Source organism: Apis laboriosa, unplaced genomic scaffold (assembly GCF_014066325.1).
Source record: "Apis laboriosa isolate Shangri-la unplaced genomic scaffold, ASM1406632v1 scaffold11_cov152, whole genome shotgun sequence".
In the NCBI taxonomy this organism is placed as follows: Eukaryota; Metazoa; Arthropoda; class Insecta; order Hymenoptera; family Apidae; genus Apis; species Apis laboriosa.
In genome coordinates, this window is record NW_025221020.1 from 593,214 (window position 1) to 613,171 (window position 19,958).

Below are 19,958 nucleotides of genomic sequence, written 5' to 3' on the forward strand. Positions count from 1 at the left end.
AGAGAGAGAGAGAGAGAGAGAGAGAGAGAGAATTTTTCATTTAGTCCCGTCGTAAATAAGAGTAGGGAACGGGGGTGCGCGTACGTATAAGCTCGTTCTTCTCGTTGGGAGGTGGTAAATTCCGCTTCCCACTGAAATCTGCGCTGCTGCTGTTAAATGGTCAGAGAGAGAGAGGAGGGAGGGGGGGGAGTGATAGTTATTTACGAAATGGCCGTAAAACAGATAATTATTGTCCCTTGAGTTTCTTTTTCTTCCCCTTCCCTTCTCGTGCGCGAAATCGAGTTTATTAAACAGTAGCTTGACAAATCAGTCATCGATCGAGAATTGGAAAGGATGAGAGGAGTCGTGATGATAAAGGAAAGAAAGAAAGAAAGAAAGAAAGGAAAGAAAGGAGAGAAAAAGCGGTGGTGGGCCCGATGGTGGTGCACGAGGGAAGAAATAAGCGGTAAAAGGGGTAGGAGGAGAGATAGGCGAAACAGGGGGTGGAGCGAGCAAGAGGGAGGGAGAGAGGAGTCATTATTATTGTTCAGGTTTCTTTTTCTTCTTCACTTTCAGAATGAGGGTGGCACGGCTATTACTGTGCTACGTACTTCTCGAAGACTACAGTACCAATCTCGGCGGGGCTACAATTACCAGCGACGCCGCGCGCCAGGACGCCTCTGCGACGAATCCTACGTTATCAGGTACATACCCGTACATATACGTATATATATATATATATATATATATATATGTATATACATATATCGGTCGCTTATTTCTTTTCTTTTCTTTTCTCTCTCTCTCTCTCTTCGAATCTAATCTAGAAGAAACGAGAGGCGATTTCCTCGAATTATCGAACGATTAATTACGGGAAGATGGATGATAGAGCGAATGGTTGTTATGCGGCGATCTCGATCAAAACTCTTTTTCATTTGCAATTTCGATGTTTACGATTTCGCCGATGTGCGAAATTAATTTCGCGCCCCTAATTACGCGAATCGAATCGCGAATTACAACTATTATTGTGGTGGCGAAACGTGTACCGAAACGATTTCGCAGGATTCCGACCCGCGTGTACATTGGTGATAACTAACTCGGTCCGAATTCCAAAAACCGATGATGACTCCGCTGCCCGATCGCGGCAATTACTCTCGAGAATTATTCTCCTTCTCTTTTTATTCTTATTTCCTCTCTTCCTTTTTTCGTTCCTTCTTTCTTTCTCTTTTTTTATTTTCTCGAATTCGAGGATCGAGTGACAGAGATGCTCGAATTCTCGTCCAAGCAAGTACGCACGCACGTCAAAGGGTTTAATTACCGCGGCGACTTGGCTCGGTGGATGGACGGTGCTCGGCTCGGTTCGGATCACCTAATCGCGGTTTTTCATCGGTGGCTTCGGTTTCATCCTATTGCCCGCTGCGACGTTGCTTTTATTTCGTGCCACGGAACCGGATCACAGTTTTTTGTCGTGCGTTATCAGCGACGAGCTCGTCCTGCTCGTATTTTACAGGACTAATCGTCACCTGCGTATATATATATATATGGGAATATACATATTTTATTCATGAACGAGAAAATGAAAAAGAAAAAGAAAACGTAGGAACGTTTCCTTCCTCGTATAATATTAATTTCGTATGCTGGTCGACAAAGAGAGAATACAAAATCAAAATATATATATATGTATATATATATATACGATGTATCTTTTCGATAATCTCGATGACAATGGCTCTTTGTTTCGGGAGAATTGATCATCCGCGCGATCTGGATTACTTAACCCTTTTAAACGAATGGAAACGAAATTAGAACGGAATTAACAAACGGATGAGAACGGATTATCGTTCGATCGTTCGATGGAACGGTTTTTGTTCATCGACTCGATAACTTCGAAATTACGGCAACAATCGATTTCATTCCGCCGAGAAGTTGGAGGAACAGGTTCCGATTCAAAGGATATATGTACGTTAAATTTAATTTAAACTTTGTCAGGCTTTAACGACGTCTCGGTCGTCGCGTCGCCGCGTTGAGAACGAAGTTTCATTACGCGAGAAGAGAGAGAGAGAGAGAGAAAGAGAATCGCACAACGCGTCTCAAAAAACTTGTCTCTAATACGCGTCTCAATTTTAACGTCGCATATCATCGGTGGAGAGAGCCATCTTCGATCTGATTCGGGAACTTCGGTCGATTAGCGGGTCGGGCGGGGGGGAGAAGAACGGTGCGAAATCGGATAAAGTGGTTAACGATCATACGTATTCATCGTGGAACTGGGATAACGCGTTAGCTCGGAGGTTTGCGCACCGTTAAACGAGCGTAATATCCTTCGCGACTAAGGTATAAGGGAAAGGCGATAAGACGGAATCGAGAAAAAGGATAAAAATCCGCAAAAGAGAATAATCTACGTCGAATCGAAAATAGACGGTGGCGCCGCTGTTGAGAATCTTCCGAATCTCGCGTTTCGTTCTCGAGTCTCGTCGAAAACACAGCGTGGGAAAGGAGAAAGTTTACGGGCAGCGCGTACATCGAAGAAAGGAAAGAAAACCGCGAATAACGACGACGACGATGGTGTCCCTGAAGTTGAAGTAACTCCACTCGGGCTCCACTCTTGCTGCTAGGGGCCCTAGGTTACTTCACCAAGTTTTTCCCTTTGAGGATGAAAGATATTAATTAAACTGTCACAGACACGGTGAGCGGCGGAGAGCTTCCAACTTTATTTCACCGCTTACAAGTTTACCGTTTAAGCAGTTGTCGCGCATGCGCAGATCTTATCCCATCGCGGAATTACGAATGCCAACTGACTACCTATTCTCCTAATTTCAATCTTCACGTTTGTTCCACTCGTACGAACGCGTCAAAATTACTCAAGAAGCGAACAGGTGTCGTTCATGTTTCTCTTTTCCTCTTCGAGAGAGATTATTCGATCCGCGTGAGAATTGGATCGTGGCTCGATCTTCGTTGTTGAAGGGGGGAGCAGCATAATAATATCAGGGTGGAGTTAGCATACTCGAACCCGTCTAATATCGGAGGCATTCGCGTGGCTCGCATTAGAGAGACAACGAGATCGGTGTTAATTAGCGACAGGTAATGCGGACGCACGTGACCACGCGTGCTAGGTATGCGCGCGGGATTCGACAGTTTGGCGCGTCTTAAGCCCCGAGCCTCGTGCCACGTGCCACGCGTGGAATAATACGTGCGTAACCTGAGGTCGGGCGAGCCCTCGCATACATCGCGCAGTAAAGTTTTAAACGCAATTTCCGTGTTCGCGCTCGCACGCTGATCTCGCTCCTCGCTGGAATAGTTGCCGAAGTTTGAGGTTACGTAGTCGTCTTTTACCAACTCCCGCGAATTCCCGCTTCTTTTGTCTTCTTCCTCGACTCGGCTCGTCGAAAATTCCACGTTCGACGCGATTTTTCGAAAACTCGAGGACAACTCGTGCAACGTGCGGCGGATGGAAGGAGCACGGCGAAATTAGATTTTCGGATGAACGCCCCCGCGAACCTGCTCTCGCACACCTTGCATACTTTCCACCAACGCGCCCACCAACTTCCCATTCTTCTTCGCCCTTCCTTCGTTTATACCACCCACTCCTCCCTTCGCCCCTCGTTCCTGAAACGAATTCAACGGCTTGGAACACGCTAATATTTCCTACTCCCTGGATCCCGAAAACGATCCCGATTTCAATCCGTTCGCCCCGCGCAACGCGGCACCAAGCGTTTACTCGCGAATTTTCCATCCTCCAAACTTTTTAATAAACCTTTTTTCCCCCTCTCCCTTCCTGCGATGCAAGGACCGTCTATCCAGGACGTATTAAAGGAAGAGGAAGCGTGACGAGAATAACGCGCGTCCAAGTATTCGCCCACGTACATATATATATGTATATATATATATATATATACATACATATATATGTATATAAAGCGCAGTTAGAAAACCTTCGTGTCCCGCATGTGCGATCTTACTAATTTCCGGCAGGATCGAAACCTGTCGTGGGAAGGGAGGAGAAGGAGGAGGAGGAGGAGGAGGATGGTAGTTGGTTGGCAGATCCTGGGGACACGGGCGCGAATTCGATTAATTAAAGTACGAATTCGTGGGAAATGGAATTATCGCGGCGTTAGTCGTCGTTGACGGTGGCTACTCCTACCCGCCCATCCCCCTTTAACCGGAAGAAGAGCCAGAGGGTAAAGGGTCGAACCGTGCCCCTTCCTCCTCTTAACGAAAATCCGCGGCGAGAGAAGAAGGTGGAGGACGATGTAACATCTTGGACGCCGTTCGAACGAGCGAGAGAGGGGAGGGAGGGGAGGGGAGGGGAGGGGAGAGGAGAGAGAGGAGAGAGAGGAGAGAGAGGAGAGNGAGAGAGAGAGAGAGAGAGAGAGAGAGAGAGAGAGAGAGAGAGGAGTTGTATATTTACGGCTCTCTATAAAGTTTCGCAGTAAAGAGTATTCGAGCCGTGAGAATTTAAAGTCGTGGGAAATCGGGGGTAAAAGAGCGACCAACTTTTCCCCGCGATTCCGAACACCGTCCCTATAATCCGCTTTTCCATCGTATTCCGCTTAGCCCACCGAGAATACTCCCGCAACTCCGGCGCTCTCCAACGTTTACCATCGAGGACCATCGCGGGAACTCGCCCGATCCAGGATCGATCTGATATATCCATCCGACGACCGGTCGTCGTCCAGTTTCCAGCCGGTTTGCCAGCCGATCTCCTCCTCCTCCTCCTCCTCCTCCTCCTCCTTCTCCTTTTCTTCTTTTGAAAGAACGTGGAAGAGAGGAGAGTAACGGTCGAAATAATAATAATAGTAATAATCTCGTTGTTTGTGGCAACGTTGCGAAACGCTGCAAAAACTTGTAATAATATATATATATATATATATATATATATATGTATGTATGTATGTATGTATGTATGTATGTATGTATTCCCACGATACGAAACCGCGAATCAACTTGTTCGGATGGATTTCATCGTCTCTCTCTCTCTCGCTCTCGTTCTCTGTCTCTCTCTAGTTGCTGCGGAACCTCGAGTGTTATTTTAGTAATCGGCTTTAGTTCTGCCCGCTACGATACGCCGTTCCGCGTCCAAGTTTCGGGGGAGAGGGGGCGTTTCTTGTACAACGAGATTCATCGATTCGTTAAGTTGGTCGGAATTCAGCTGTGCCCAGCTGCAACATCTAGACCGTGGCGCGAGCAACAGCGAAAGACGAAGTTCGATATTTGGAATTTTCTAGAAGCGGTAGGTGAACGGGATTAAAAACGGGAGGATATAGAACGGCGAAGATTACAATGGCGAGGAGGATACAAAGCGCGAGAAAAATTACGCCGATTAAGAGGAAGATACAGGAGGCAAATTTATGACGTAGAGAGAGAGAGAGAGAGAGAGACTTTTCGCAACGCGTAAAATCTGAGATTAACATCGAGGTTTCAGCTAATTTCCTTTATTTCGAATTCTTCTTCGAACCAATTGAAACCAATTCTCTTTTTTGCCGGAATTCTTTCAAATTATCTCCTGTTTTCTGAATGCTCATGCGTCTTTCGACGGATTGGAACGAGCGATAAAAAAAGAAAAAGAAAAAGAAAACAAGAAAACTCGTGTCACGCGATAGTTGTACTATCTCCTTTTTCTTTTCACGACAAAGACAGGCTACGATGATAAAAATCCTTTTGCGTCTGCATAATATCATAATAACTATGTAAATCAGAGCGACGAACCAGTCCACAAACACAATTGGGCATTCGTATGCTAACTTTCCATCCCTCTCCCCTTTCCCACTCCCCCGTCCTCCATTTCACTTTGCCTAGGTACTACCTATGTACATATATAGCGTACACGTGTATATATATATATATATAGTATATATATATATATAGTATGTACTGGTTACCCAACTCCGATAACGAGTTCAGTTCTCGAAAAAAAAAAAAGAAGGGAAGAAAAAAAAATAATAAAAAAAAAGAAGAAAAGGGCATTCCATACCACCTACTTTTCGACCATTATCCATAGCGAGGTATCGCTGTACAGATTTATAACGAATCCTTTGTAGCAAAAACCGTTGGACCACGGCGCGTGTTGGACCACGGAGTTTCGCGGCGGAAATTATATCATCGGATCCGAGGGTCGACTCGATTTTTCCGATAAAAGTTTTCTTTCTGGAGTAAGTAAATAATAACGATGATTACGAGGAAATAATACGCGTACAATAACGCGATGGTATGGAACGGAAACGATCGAGGTAAGAGGTGGTCGCGTTTCAATACGGATACTCGATACGCGATTTGTGCGTTTAATGAATTTAATAAGCATCGTAAACGCGTTGCAACGACCGAGCCAACGGGGGAAAGAGGGAGGGAAGAGAGGGGAAGGGTCGAACGAGACTTTAAACGGGCGGTCCGCAGATGGTGGCTCCCTCATCCTTTCGCCGAGTGTTCGATCCCGCCGCATTTATTAATCGTAACGGTTATATAATTGCGCCTTGTGTACCCATCGTCGCGGTGAAATAGCTTTTATTATTCGTTGGCTCGCACTGACCCATTTTACACGCCGATTCCTACTTTTCGAGATATTAACGTATCAAATATTATCTATCGCTTGCCACGGTGAATTTATATTGTTCGCGGAAAATGTAATTAAATTGATCGAATTACGTGGCGAGTCGCGATTAAAAGTCGCGTATTATGGAAAGCGGCCGATTCGTTCCAACTGATGCGCGATTAATTAAAACGGCGCGGGCGGCACGAGATTGATTTTCTATACATATTTGTAATACGTAATCTTTTATATTCGAGTGAAATACGTTTACGATCATTGCCGTTTTCATTGCCGTTATACCTTTTCCGTTCCGTTCCGTTCCGTTCCGTTCCCCCGCCTCAGTGTAACTAGCTCAAACATTAATATCGTTCCTTTAATAAATGGATCTTTCTCTTTCTCTCTTTCTCTTTTTACCTTCCTTCCATTTCTTCTCGTTCGTTCTCCGCGATATCCTTCTCTCGATTTTTATATCCTTTATTTCTTGAAAACGGGGGATAACGACAATGATACGACAATTCTCAGATTTACTCGTCAAATATGCCAGAGGATTTAATAAATGCAACGTCTCGCTAAAGTTTCGCGATGAAACTTAAATATCTCGGAAACGCGAGTTAAAGAGGAGGAGGGGAAAGAGGAGGAGAAGGCCGCGACCGTGCCACGAAATTCCTATACTTTTATCTCTTCTTTTTTTTTCTTTCTTTCTTTCTTTCTTTCTTTCTTTCTTTCTTTTTTTTTCACAAATTAATGCTTTCGTCGGGATAAAAATTTGCCGAGCTTTGCTCCAAAAAAAAAAAGAAAGAGAAAAGAAATGTTTGCTCTTTCCGAAGCGAAGTTGCCTTCCCTTGAAAGTCAAGCTTCCTTCTGTACTCTCTCCCTCTTATCTTCAAAGTTCCCTGTTCTATCGTAATAACATGGAACTTTGTTAAACTCTCGTTTGAAGAAAATCCACGTCGCTGTGGATCTTCAACGTTAATAGTCGATTCGAGATACCCTTGCGACGAGAGTTAACGGGAAACGCATTCGATACTCGCCGTATTTCTTTTTCTCCCGCGTTTCTCTCTCTCTCTCTCGACCGCGATGTCGACCATCTCTCAGATTGCACGTCTCTATCTTTCAATAGTAAAAGTAACCCATCGGGAGAATAATTTGTCGAGAGATAGAGAATGTGTATTTTTACGAGCGAAACGAAACGATTCCTTTATTCGTGGTAAGTTGTACGTAACGTGAAAAAAACGTTGTTCCTCGCGCGGCGGAGAAAGAGAGAAAGAGAGAAAGATATTGCAGGATAGATATCGTGGACGACCGTTACCAGTTGCCGTCCGCGACGAACCTCTCTCTCCCCGCAAAGATCTCTCCTGAAATATCGCGCTACGATATTTTATCCTGTCTCTACCGATGCTTCCTCTCCCCGTTCCAAACCCGTGCTATTCGCGATTCGATCTTCGGCGTTCTTTCTCTTCCGTTTCCAAACTATCGAAGAAAAATTTCCCAATTTACGAGTGAGAGGGCGAATCCCTTGGTCGGAGAATATTATTTCGCCGGACGTATACGGCCCTCTTCTTTCCCATTCTTCCTTTTATTTACGAATAGCCGCGCATCGATCCATCCTTGTTTACTTCGCATTACTTTCGTCGGTGCTCGGAATGAAATACGAAGATATCAACACGATCTCGAACTCGAGTCGAGCGTTTCGTTTCGGTTTCCGCGCTGTCCTCGTTAATTTCATTTTCGTTCGCCGTTACGAGATCAGGGACCAGGAACGATCAGAGTCAAAGTGATGGGAAAAAAACGATCGCTCTTAGAAAAATCAGATTCGACTTTATCGAAGGTATTCGAATTTGTCCAAAGATAAAAAAACTCTCCGTTTCCCGGAAAAATCTCGACCGAGCATATCTCGGGATAAAATTCTAACGATAACCTGTACAGAAGCGGAGATTGAATTATTTTTCTGCCAGAATAATTTAGCCATAAAATAGAGGGGAGAGGGGGGAGTAGGCACGACTCGGTGCACCGCCGCTCTCCATTCCCTTCTCCGTGTTCTTCCTCTTCCTCGCCGCCCACTACCGCCTTCCTTGCTCGCCATTTTCCTCCACCTTTCCTCGTATTACGTTCCGAGATACCGACGCTGCAAACCTGAAAATTCTCTCCCCTCTCCCCCTCCCTCTCTCCCCTATTTCTCTCGGTGAATATCTTATCATAATAGGAACGGGAACTGTTTTCCAGGTCCGCCGGGCCCAAACTCTTCGAATAGCAAGAACCTCTTTTCTCTCTCTGTTTCTCTCTCTCTCTCCCTCCCTCCCTCTCTTTTCATAAGCAGTTTCGACTCGGATATATCTTGGAGTCTAGGACTCGACTCGACGCAGCTGCAGCCTCACGTTTTTCCGTTCGATGCACACGATGCACACCGCTCGAACGCGACGTCGCGGCGGCGTTGGACCGGTATCACGCGCACCTCCCATTTTCGAACTTCGACTCGTCGGTTATCGCGATATCGCGCCATGTGGCCATCACACCCGCCGTCATTTTCATCCAACCGTCTCCTTTCGCCCTTCTTCCTTTCACGATTTCTCCTTTACTCGGACATTCTCAATCGAGAAACTTTCGAAGCGAGAGGAAGGGAGAAAGGAGTGCATGTGCGCTCTCGGTAAAGGGAGATAAGAGATAAGCGAATATTCTCGCGTCTTCCCCTTCGATTTCTATCTCGAGATCGATATTTTGCCCCCTCAATTTCTTCTTTCGTCGTTGCATTTTTCACATCGACTCGACATAATGCATTCAATTGAAAGAGGAAGAGGAGGAGGATGCGGTCTTTGGCCGAGCAGAAACTGCGCTTCGCCATCCCTCTCCCTTTGATATCATATAACGGCTCAAACGAGCTGTTAATCGTTGTCGTTGCATCGTCACGTACGCTTTAACGAGGGGCAACGAATCACGAGGCTATCGAATCTATCGTGGCACTCTCCCCATTTGTAAACCATGTGAAATATGTTTCGAGTTTACGCGAAATATCGCGCACCTATTTTATCGGGTCGCGCCCATTTTTCCATATATTTTTCCCCTCCTTCCGTAAGTTGGTGTGGCGACGCGTGTTCGCGCCGATAAAGAACGGCGATCCACGAGAGAAAGAGAGGCGAGCTAATTCTAAATGGGGCGGGTTTCGGTGAAAAGTTGTATACGCGTTGTTGGTAACGTTGCCCGCGAGAAGGAATGGAAAACGTTGTTGCGTGTATAACGAGACACCCTTTGACCGAAAATTAACGAGAAGCTCGCGAAACGCGAGGATAATGAACGAAACAGGAGAAGGGGAATAGCGAAAAGCAACGGCAGAAAAGCAGCGAGTTCCATTCGTCGGACTTCCTCCCCCCCTTCTCTTTTTCGCTTCTCGCGGAATCGTTTTAAAAAAAAAACACTACCACCATCACCACGATTCCATAAACCAGGAGAATGAAAACACAAGGATGCTGGATTTTTGCAGATCTGCCGAGTTTCGCGGAGCCGATCGGTAATGTGACCGCGGCTATTGGGAAAGAGGCCGTTCTGCCGTGTACTATTCGGAAGCTAGGAAATCACAAGGTAAGGGATACGAGGAGAGAGAGGGGAAGAGAGAGAGAGAGAGAGAGAGAGAGAGAGAGAGAGAGAAAGAGAAAGATATTCGCGCGATCCGTGACGGCGCGACAAATGGGTCACGTGGATGCTCGTGGCAGATGTCGCGCCATCTTTCCCCCACCTCTCTCGCAATTCGCCTCTTTCTTCTTCTCTTACCCCTCCTCTTCTTTTTCTTCCAACGGTTTCTCCGCGTGAAAGAGACGAAGGACGTACGAATTTTCACTTAACAAGACGGGACGAAACTTTTTGTTGTCGAATTAATTTCGATAATCTCAAAATTAAGCAGACGAGCTTAATCATGCTAATCGATGGACAGATCTTGACACGTGTGTGTATTTTTACGTTTCAGCTTCTTTCACTACCGCCGGATAAATAAACGGAATTTTCAATTTCCAGTTTAAGTTAACACGTTAGTTAAACGTCCAGCCGTTTCTTTGTATCAATGTATCGTAATCAATGAACAAATCTCACATTTACCTTGTTTATCTTGTTTTGATAAATTACATTAGTATTTTTCAAATATTATATTCTTTTCCTTAAAGCAAACCAAACAGAAACTGATGTCATCTAAATTAAATGTTCAGTTTAACAAGCACGCAAAAAGACATGCGCGCGGGAATAACATGAACAAAAAGTCTGCGGCCGATCGGTCGGGATAATTAACATATGAAACTTTTATATTCTAATATTTTACGTATTTTTATGTGTAACGAAAGAAAATTTGTCGAATATTAAATCTATAATATTAATCTATATCGTTGTTTTGCGTTATTTGGCGTGGTAGTTTAACATGTTAACTAATATCGATCCGGAACGCAACTTTTGTTTTACATCCCTCCCTCCTTTCTACACGCGTGTACACGCATGTATTTAATAGTTAGATTTAATAGATCTTTTTCTTATTGCGGAGAAAATGGTAAGAAGAGAGAAAAACGAAGAGAGAAAAAAACGGAACGCTGAAGAAGGGCGCTCGTGGAAAGTTTTGGGAGGGAGTGGGCGGGTGCCGTGCGGCTTTACACGCTTTTTTGCACGACAACAACGCGAAACATCGGGCTGAAAATTTTCGAAAGTTTATTTAAACTAGTGCTGCGGTATACGCCTGAGTTCACCGATATATATAAAAACTAGAGGGGGAGGGGGGAGAAAGAGAAAAACCCCCGTTAAAATAACGAATTGGTATCTATACCAAATATGAAATATATATCGTTCAACGAGATGGAAAAAAGTCGCGAAAATTTGTTGAGTAGATTTGTTAAAAAAAGGCGCGAAAACAACGATATTCGAAGAGGGAGGAGGGATAATATTTCTGAGATGGAAACGTTTGAATCGGAGGAATGCCGATTTCGGCCGATGGCCCGAGGTTATTTCGCGATACGTTTCTCGAGTAAGGAGTTTTGAGCGCGAATCCACCTTAGGCTATTAATCGAACTCGAACGACGATTTTCGACGATAAGATAGAAAAAAAAAGAAGAAAAGAAAAGAAACATGGGTAAACAAGATCTAGCCACGGGCGCGAAAACATAATTTCTTCTTCCGACCTCGCATCATCCGCGTTACTTGTTTCGTTATATATCCCGGCCGACCGATTCAATCCTTTGTACTCCAGGCCTTTCTTGTTCGGCCGAATCAACAACTCCACGCAATTTTCCGCGCCCGTTCGTTTAGTTTCTTAGCTAACTTAAAATAATTTCACATACAAATTAATGTATAAAATTTTTAATATTTTAATATTTTACGTATTTTTACGTGTAAAACAAGAAAATTTAGTCGAATATTAAAATCCATATCGTTTTTTCGCGCGATATTTTAATAATAATGTAATTACCAAGATGCATTGGTTGTCAGGGCAAGTATCGCGATAATAAAATCCCAATAACGTGCTCTCGCATTCACTGTCTATTATTCTTATTTTTCATCTTCTTATATTATATCTTTATCTTCATCGTTATTTTCCTCTCAACGAATAGAAATAATTTCGTTATTCAATAACGAAATATCTTGAACTAATATCCCAATAACGTGTTCTCACATTCACCGTCTATTATTCTTATTTTTCACCTTTATCACCTTTCATATTTCATCTTTTTCATCTTCATTTTCCTTCTCTCTATCGTAACTTTCTTAACGAATATAAATAATTTCGTTATTAAATAATGAAAAGTCAAACTCATTCTCGCTCGAATAAATTTCATTATCGTATTTCTATGCTTACAAAACTGAAAAAATAATATTTCTATTGCTATGACTGTCAAACTCGTATCAACATTATACATTTACGATCACGATCTAATTTTTTTTAGATCTAAAAAATCTAAATCCATTTGACGATATATTATTCTACGCTTTATAATATATTATACGTAAAAAGCTTAATAATCTATTTGCGAAAAGATATTTTAAAAAATCAAACAATTTGTTTTAAATAAATATCGTCGCCGTTCGAATTGTCGCATCGATCCAAACGGTGCCCGAGTGTGCAATCATCACGAAGGATTAATCGTCGAGTTGAAAAAAAAATCTAAGGGCAAACGTTCCACACACATTTTCGACGTCGAAAGAACGAACATTTCCTCCCAGTTTCGATCGAACCCGTTCAAAATCCGTTTACACGTCCGCGCCTCGTCGTTCTCCTGTTATTTCGTATTATTTTCGGAGGATAGGGGGAAGAGGGAGAGCAAGCACGCTTTTAACGTTCCATCTACGATGCGCGAACGAGACATGCTCACGGACCGGCCAACTACCCGAATAATACCCGACAACCGCAAATTTGCATTCGTGCGAATCCATTCGGCGTAACTACTCCTCCTGGATCGCCGCGTTGTTACCCTTCGACGCGAAACGACTCTCTCCCATTTGTCCTTTAACCAATGTGGCAATATCGGCTCACTCGGCAACATCGCCCCCCACTCCACTTATCCGTACCCGTTCCTCGCTCCGCTCTTTCGTCTGCCTTTCATTTTTAAACTAACGTAAATACGGATCGGAATATGTTCGTACACCGATCGAAATTTAACCTTTAAGCGGTGGAAGGCATCGCTCGATTAATTCGAGAGGTGACGATATTTATTTTTCGTTTGATTTTTTAAAATATCAAATAGATCTTTTAAAACGTAAAATAATTTCGGCGTTGGTTTTCAAGTTTTTACAAAGTTTTTGTCAGTATGGAATATGGTAAAATTAATTAAAATCAAGGATAAGTTTGATTTTTCGTTATCGAATAACGAAATTATTTATATTCGTTAAGAAATTGAGGATAGAGAAGGAAAATAGAGTGATCAAGATAGAGATATAGCATAAGAAGATGAAAAATAAGAATAATAGACGAATGTGAATGTAAGAACACATACTTGTCCTAATAAATTAAGGATGCATCTTGATAATTATTATTAAAATATCGCGCGAAACAACGATTATGTAGATTTTAATATTCGACAAATTTTCCTTCTTTACACGTAAAACGTTAAAATATAAAACTTTTATATAAACTTTTATATAAAAATTGATTCGCGTGTGAAATTATTTTCAAGTTAGCTAAGAAAACTGAATGTGGTGCGATGTTGTTATTTCGGCCGAGCGAAAAAAGGATCAAACCGTCCTTCCATTCTTTTCCTTGCCTTCCCGTCGATCGAGTTGAATTACCATTAAAATACTCGTTCAAAAGAGTATAACACTGGATCGAAAGGGAACGATGAAACGATGATTAATTTCCTTGCTTACGCGCATGTGTCGTCCTCTCGTTCTCTCGCAGGCACGATTACTTCAAAAATGCGTGCATTATTCAGAATAATCCCTGGCGAAATACGAGAGGCGAGAGCGTCTCGGTTGATAAACAAAGGCGCGGGATCGCGATTCTACAGAAAAGCTCGGGTAGAGAAAAGCATCGCAGCAACCGCTCACCTCCGTGGAAGGGAAATCCAATTCGAAGGAATGTCGGCAAGTTTAACGTCGCCGCTCTGATCAAAACTTCACACGCGTCCCTCCCCTCCCCTCACCCTTGACGCGGTTCCCCGCGAAACTCCTTTGATCCATTGTTGTTGGAACGCCAACACGCGCGAATTTTAAGACGCCTCCATTCTCCTTCTCCCCCCCCCCCCAGAAAGAAACCTTCCATTTCTTTCACACGGCTCCCTCTCCCTCTCTCCTTCCATCGTCTAAACCCCCGGTTAACCGTTCATGAATATATAACGCGGATTTGCCGTGGGCCGTGCTCTTACGAGAATTTCCAAAGGGAAGAATTTCGAACCATTTCCATAGCGGAAAAAAAAAAAAAGAAAAAGAAAGAAAGAAAAACGGAAGACGCGAGTCGAGATTTTGTTTAATTCGTCGGGAAGAGGGTATACTGGATATCGTTTTCTGCGATGGGCCGACAGATGAAACGACAGGGAATCTTTCCTCCGGTCGGTCTGGCTTTTTCGAAAGATGGATCGAGGGGTGGGGAGGAGGAGGAGGAGGAGGGAGAACGATAAAAAGAACGGGAGGAGAAGACTCGAGGCTCGACCCGCGGTCATTTTTACATTTTCACCGGCGGGGGAATTTGGAACGAGAAATGTGCCGCTGCTTCAAAGGCGCGATTCTCTTCCGACAGGCGGACGGACGAACGGAAAAAGACGTCTGGTTAAAGTAAGAAGGAAGATTTATGGCTTTCGAAACTTGATCGGACGGCTTATATACAGAGTTGGGCCGAAAACATATATCTCTTTCTCCCGATCGTTCTATCGATTTACGAATATTAAACAGTTTCTTTAACACGTTTTGACTGCCTCTTCACCCATATTCGGGTGACGCTTATTTGGCTAGTTATGAACAAATGTGGTAGGAAGGATATCTCAAGATTATGTTACGGCAAAATTTAAAAATGATTCATCAATTTATGCAGTACTTATAATAAATTATTTATATATTATATTATTATTATATTATTATATTATTATATATATTATAATTATATATACACGCACTTAATAGATTAGAAACGCTTTATATATGTAATATTATTTTTCGTTGGATCACTTTGGTGGTGATAATTTGTCTCGTTATAGAATGGTTCGAAAATGTTCGAACGCTTGAATTTTTCATGAACGAAATAGATGTGAAAGGAACTTGTTTAAGATGAGAAATGTATATTATATATACAGGAGGGGAAATCTTTTCGAATGATTCATATATGCGATATTATTTAACAATGATATTTCATTGGACTATCTTTGCTGATAATAATTTGTCTCGACATTCTATACAGTGATTTCGTAAAATTACGATCGGAATTCCATATTTCTATAATTTTTTCTTTAAGCATCCGGTTAAATAAGATATTCGAAATTTATTTAATTTTTAATTTAAATTTATTTTATCGGTCGAATATTTAACATATATATATTTTATATTTAACATATAAGAGATACATTGTATACGATCCATTCTTTTTGTCCCGTCGAAAAATCTTCCAACAATTCCAACTTGTGGCTACTATCTTCGAGATTGTTCTTTCTAATATCTAAATATTTGTATCTATCGAGTATATTCCATTAATAATTATTAAATTCAGTATATAATCCTCGTTGTCTTAATAACATTAATTGCCGCGTCACCCATATTCGGGTGACGCTTATTTGATTACTTATGAAGGATCTTCATAGGTATTTGGAAAGATATACTGCAGGGTGTAATAAAATTATTAAATTGTTAAAAAAATAATAAAAAAATAATTTATCAAAAAAATGATTTCGAATGTAAAATTTTAAAACATTTTATACAAGGCTGAGGTTGATCCGGATAATTTGGACAAGAAAAGTTGTTGTCTTTTTTAAATTCCTTCGTGCGTTTGATCGATCCGTTTGTCGTCTTTTATCCGAATAACATAATTTGCATGTAGTCTAATACTTATACCAGAATTATTTTTCTGAACGATATTATGTTGACTCCGTTGAAGGTTTTGACAAGGTTTTGTTGTATTTTTGGATAATCCTAATAATTTTACAGCTAATAATTCTCTAAATCTTCTAATTTTGGGGTATCACGAGTCTCACGGTGATACGACAATTAGATAGTTTATGAACATATCGTGCTCTGACCATCGAACACGATTACCTGCTGTGACATTGTGAGACCCTGGTCTCTAATAGACAAGCCGCACGAATAATTTATATACAATCCACAACTAAGAAGTATATTTATTACGACTAATCGAAGGGCATTCGATTAAGTCATATTATCCAAATTACAATCTAAATTATCCAAATTAAAATATCCAAAATATACTAAATCAGTATTATTATTCAATATTATTGTCAATACAATTACTATTATCAATATTTCTATCGCGAACAGTAATGGAAACAAATAATGCGAGACATTATTTTTGCGACCATCAACACGACTCGCGTTACTAAAATATCGGTAGAAGTACGCTTGATACAGCGACGCCTGAAGAAGATTTCGTTAGAAATACGCGCGGCAGTCAACGTGTTAACCCTTTGCGTTCTAACGGTGACTCTCTACCATTGGGATTGATGCGGCAACTTGAATGGCGACAATATTAAAATATCGCTATAAATAGGTTCCTGAGCTCTTTATATAATCTTATGAGGTGTAGAATAATATATTATTAAATGGATAGATTTATTATTATTTATTTATCTTAAATTAGATTGTGATCGTGAGTCGAACGATACCTTCGGCATTAGTCTGAATTTGATAGTCGTGGCAATAGATACATAAAATATTAAAATATAAAAGTTTTTTTGCGTTAATTTATGCGTGAAATTGAATTATAAATTAGCTGTAAGAAATTCTACCGAGTCCGAGTCTGGAGTTGCTGGTTCGACCGAGCGAAACAAGCCTGGAGTGTAAAGGATTAAAGTGTAATGGGTTATAAAGGGAAGTGAGATGGACACGTTTCTCTTTCGAAGAACGGGGAAAATTCGAAAGCGAAAATAAAAACGAAAAAAAAAAAGAAAAAGAGATCGAAGGTCGATTGTAATCGAAATCGGTTCCTATTCCCTTATTTACAGCCGACCAAATCCTCTTCCGTACGTACGTTCTCGCATAAAAAGCTCGTAAAAGGACGGGAGGGGTAAAAATACGATCGAGTTTCTCGAGGGAGGGGGGGAATCCGTGACCGTCCCGTATCAAGGGAAAAAATTCGCCTCACCTTCCAGCTTCCACGATTCGTTGATTCGATGATAAACCGAACGACGAGAATCGAGCCCTCGCGCGTTTCGATACGATTCGAGTCGATTTCGTTCGGGACGACGATCGATCGAGGACGGGGACGGGACGTTTCCCGCTCAAACAAGGCAAATTAGCATTGGAGAAGCGGCTAGATTCGGCGAATCGCTCCAGGCTGTTCGAGTTTGCTGCTCCAACTTTAATTGCCGTCGCTTCCCACTCGTCCTTTCGTTCTCCACCTTTTCCCTTCCCCTCTTCTCCTTTTCTCCTCCCCCCACCACCAATATTAATATTATATACATATATATGATAATTATATTATAATTATATTATAATAATTATATATATATATATATATATATATATATTATATAATATTTCGAATGGATCAACGAGGGACGGGAAGGAGGAAATCGAGAGCATGCAACGCAACGCAAAGTTGATTTCGTTCATCCGATCGTTCCGCGTGGATTCGTAACGCGACGCCTCGTCCCCGATTAATACCGGAAGTCTGGCAACTCCCCGTATCTCTCTCGCTCCACGAGCCACCGGTTCACCATCAACCATCGATGAACCGGACTATTTTCGCCGGTATGGAGTCGCTGGCAGCCACCCATCCACCAGGCTGCTGTTGGAAGAGTGGAGAGAGAGAGAGAAAAAGAGAGAGAGAGAGNNNNGAGAGAGAGAGAGAGAGAGAGAGAGAGAGAGAGAGAGAGAGAGAGAGAGAGAGAGAGTTGGCCGGAGTGGTGTTTCCCCGGGGTAAGCACGAGCATATACTTGCCCGGGGGCTTATTCAGACAAATCGGTGATTGCTGCGGGAGAGGCGAGCGAGAAACGGGTATAGGCGCTCGCCACACCGGTGGAGCATCACTGCTCCCCTCGCCCGCCCGCGCCACCTTCCTGCGAGAACGAAGACAGGACGGGGGAGGGGAGGGTTTAGCCCGAAATCCGCGATGGAGACGAAAAGGGAAGGAGACGAGAAAGATGAACGGATATAGATGCGGGAGGCGAGCGAGTTTTGGGAGAGAGGAGGGGGAAGCGAGATCGCGGAGGTTAGAGCGAAGAAGCGTCTGAGGAAGGGGGAGAGAGAGAGAGAGAGAGAGAGAAGAATGATTGTTTCCATGATTACAATGGAACGGAAGAGGAAAAGGGATGGAGGGAGGCTGGCCTAGGAAAAGGGTATGGGGAGCAATCTCTTAGCGCTAACGTAGATTCGTGGGCCGGGGTCTGCTCGAAATATTACACCAAAGGGAGGGGGAGGGGAGACGAGGTATGGCGAAAGGCCGTGCTTAGCCGTCGTCGTCATGGTATTCCCCGCACAGGGGAATTTCCTGACTTCCGTGGATAATGTGTGTCACCCGTCGAATCGTCGGAGCCGCGAAATTTTCCAAAGAAATCTCATCCGTTTATCTTCCTCGGCCGTGTGATATATAAGACGGAGACGCGTACGTACGTGCGGGCTAACCGTCTATCGATAACCCGTCTACCAGCAGTGCCCGGTACCAGCACTGCCGATCTCGTTTCCGATCTCCGCTTCCCGATTATTAGGGATATAGAGCGAGATACAGGCGAAACATCAACAACTCTCGAGACTATTATCGATCGAATCGCAATATAATTTCGAAAGGGGAGGAATTTTTTCATTAAGGTGAACGTTTCTATGGCCAGGATATTCTATGTTAAGTGTGCGAATAAGTTCTTTCCTTTTTTTCTAGGATCGTAACTTTTGACCGAATTCGAATCACTTCCCGTTCGTAGAAGTCATACGAAAGAGCGTTGATCCGTTTTTAACGAATTTGCGTTACGAGTGATTTCTTCAAAAATGTGCACAGTACTTAGAAAAATTGTCAGCGTTTATATTTTTTTTTTTTTTTTGGTGATATTTATTTTATCCAGCAATCTCAGAGAAACGAATGATAAGAACAAAATATCGATGCTACATTTCCAGAGAAATATACTAGATAATATAATAACTCGAGTCGCTCGTCATATGTACGATACGCGGCATCTTATGCAGAGACTATAGTCGCTCATAGTGTATCAATAACATTTTACGTAGAGCGACTTTAGTCGTCCGTAGTATATCAATGGCATCTTATGCAGAGCGACTATAGTCGCCTGAATAAAGAGTTAAGAGTCGCGAAGGCTGCTCTAACAATTTCCAGTTCTGCAACGATTTTGAACGCCGCGCCGGAAATTAGAAGAAATTATTCGCGTCGTTGAGAGAGAATGCCGTATCTTACGGAACGTGCGAAAAGATTCGAAGAAATTTTAATTTGAAAGACAACAATGTACGGAATAAATTGGACGAGTTCGACAATGAGTTAGAGGAATCGACAAATCGATATCTATTCGATCGAAACAATTGACCGAAAAAAAAGAAGTACACTTAATAATAATTAGACTTATAATCAAGAGGAAAGAAACAGATGTGCGAAAACTGATGAAGCGATGATTTCGACGTGGATTCAAAGATTAGAGATTAGACGACTAATTCGAGAGGGAGGGCTCTCGTTGTATCTCGGGGGAAAGAGGGGATCGATCGAAGGTAGTAGATACATAGACTGTGTGTCATAGAGAGAACAAGGGGAATTTCGCGGAATATCTGCGCACGCCTTGAGAACGGCGAACGCGTTAACCGATTCACCGAGTGGCAACGAGGGAATTGGAGAGGGGGGGACGCGCG

General features: G+C 42.6%; 2 protein-coding genes across 2 annotated transcripts in view; one reads left to right on the forward strand and one right to left on the reverse strand.

The window, feature by feature from the left end:
• Nucleotides 1-19,958, reverse strand: part of LOC122720053 (protein pygopus) — a 53,040-nt gene that overhangs the window by 28,956 nt on the left and 4,126 nt on the right. The window lies entirely within an intron of this gene.
• LOC122720059 (lachesin-like) overlaps nt 1-19,958 on the forward strand; it is a 30,195-nt gene that overhangs the window by 3,226 nt on the left and 7,011 nt on the right. The window contains exons 2-3 of the mRNA XM_043946502.1: nt 556-683; nt 9,975-10,072. Of these exons, the coding sequence (XP_043802437.1) occupies nt 557-683; nt 9,975-10,072 (225 nt within the window). The 5' untranslated portion in view covers nt 556. The remainder of the gene's footprint in view (nt 1-555; nt 684-9,974; nt 10,073-19,958) is intronic.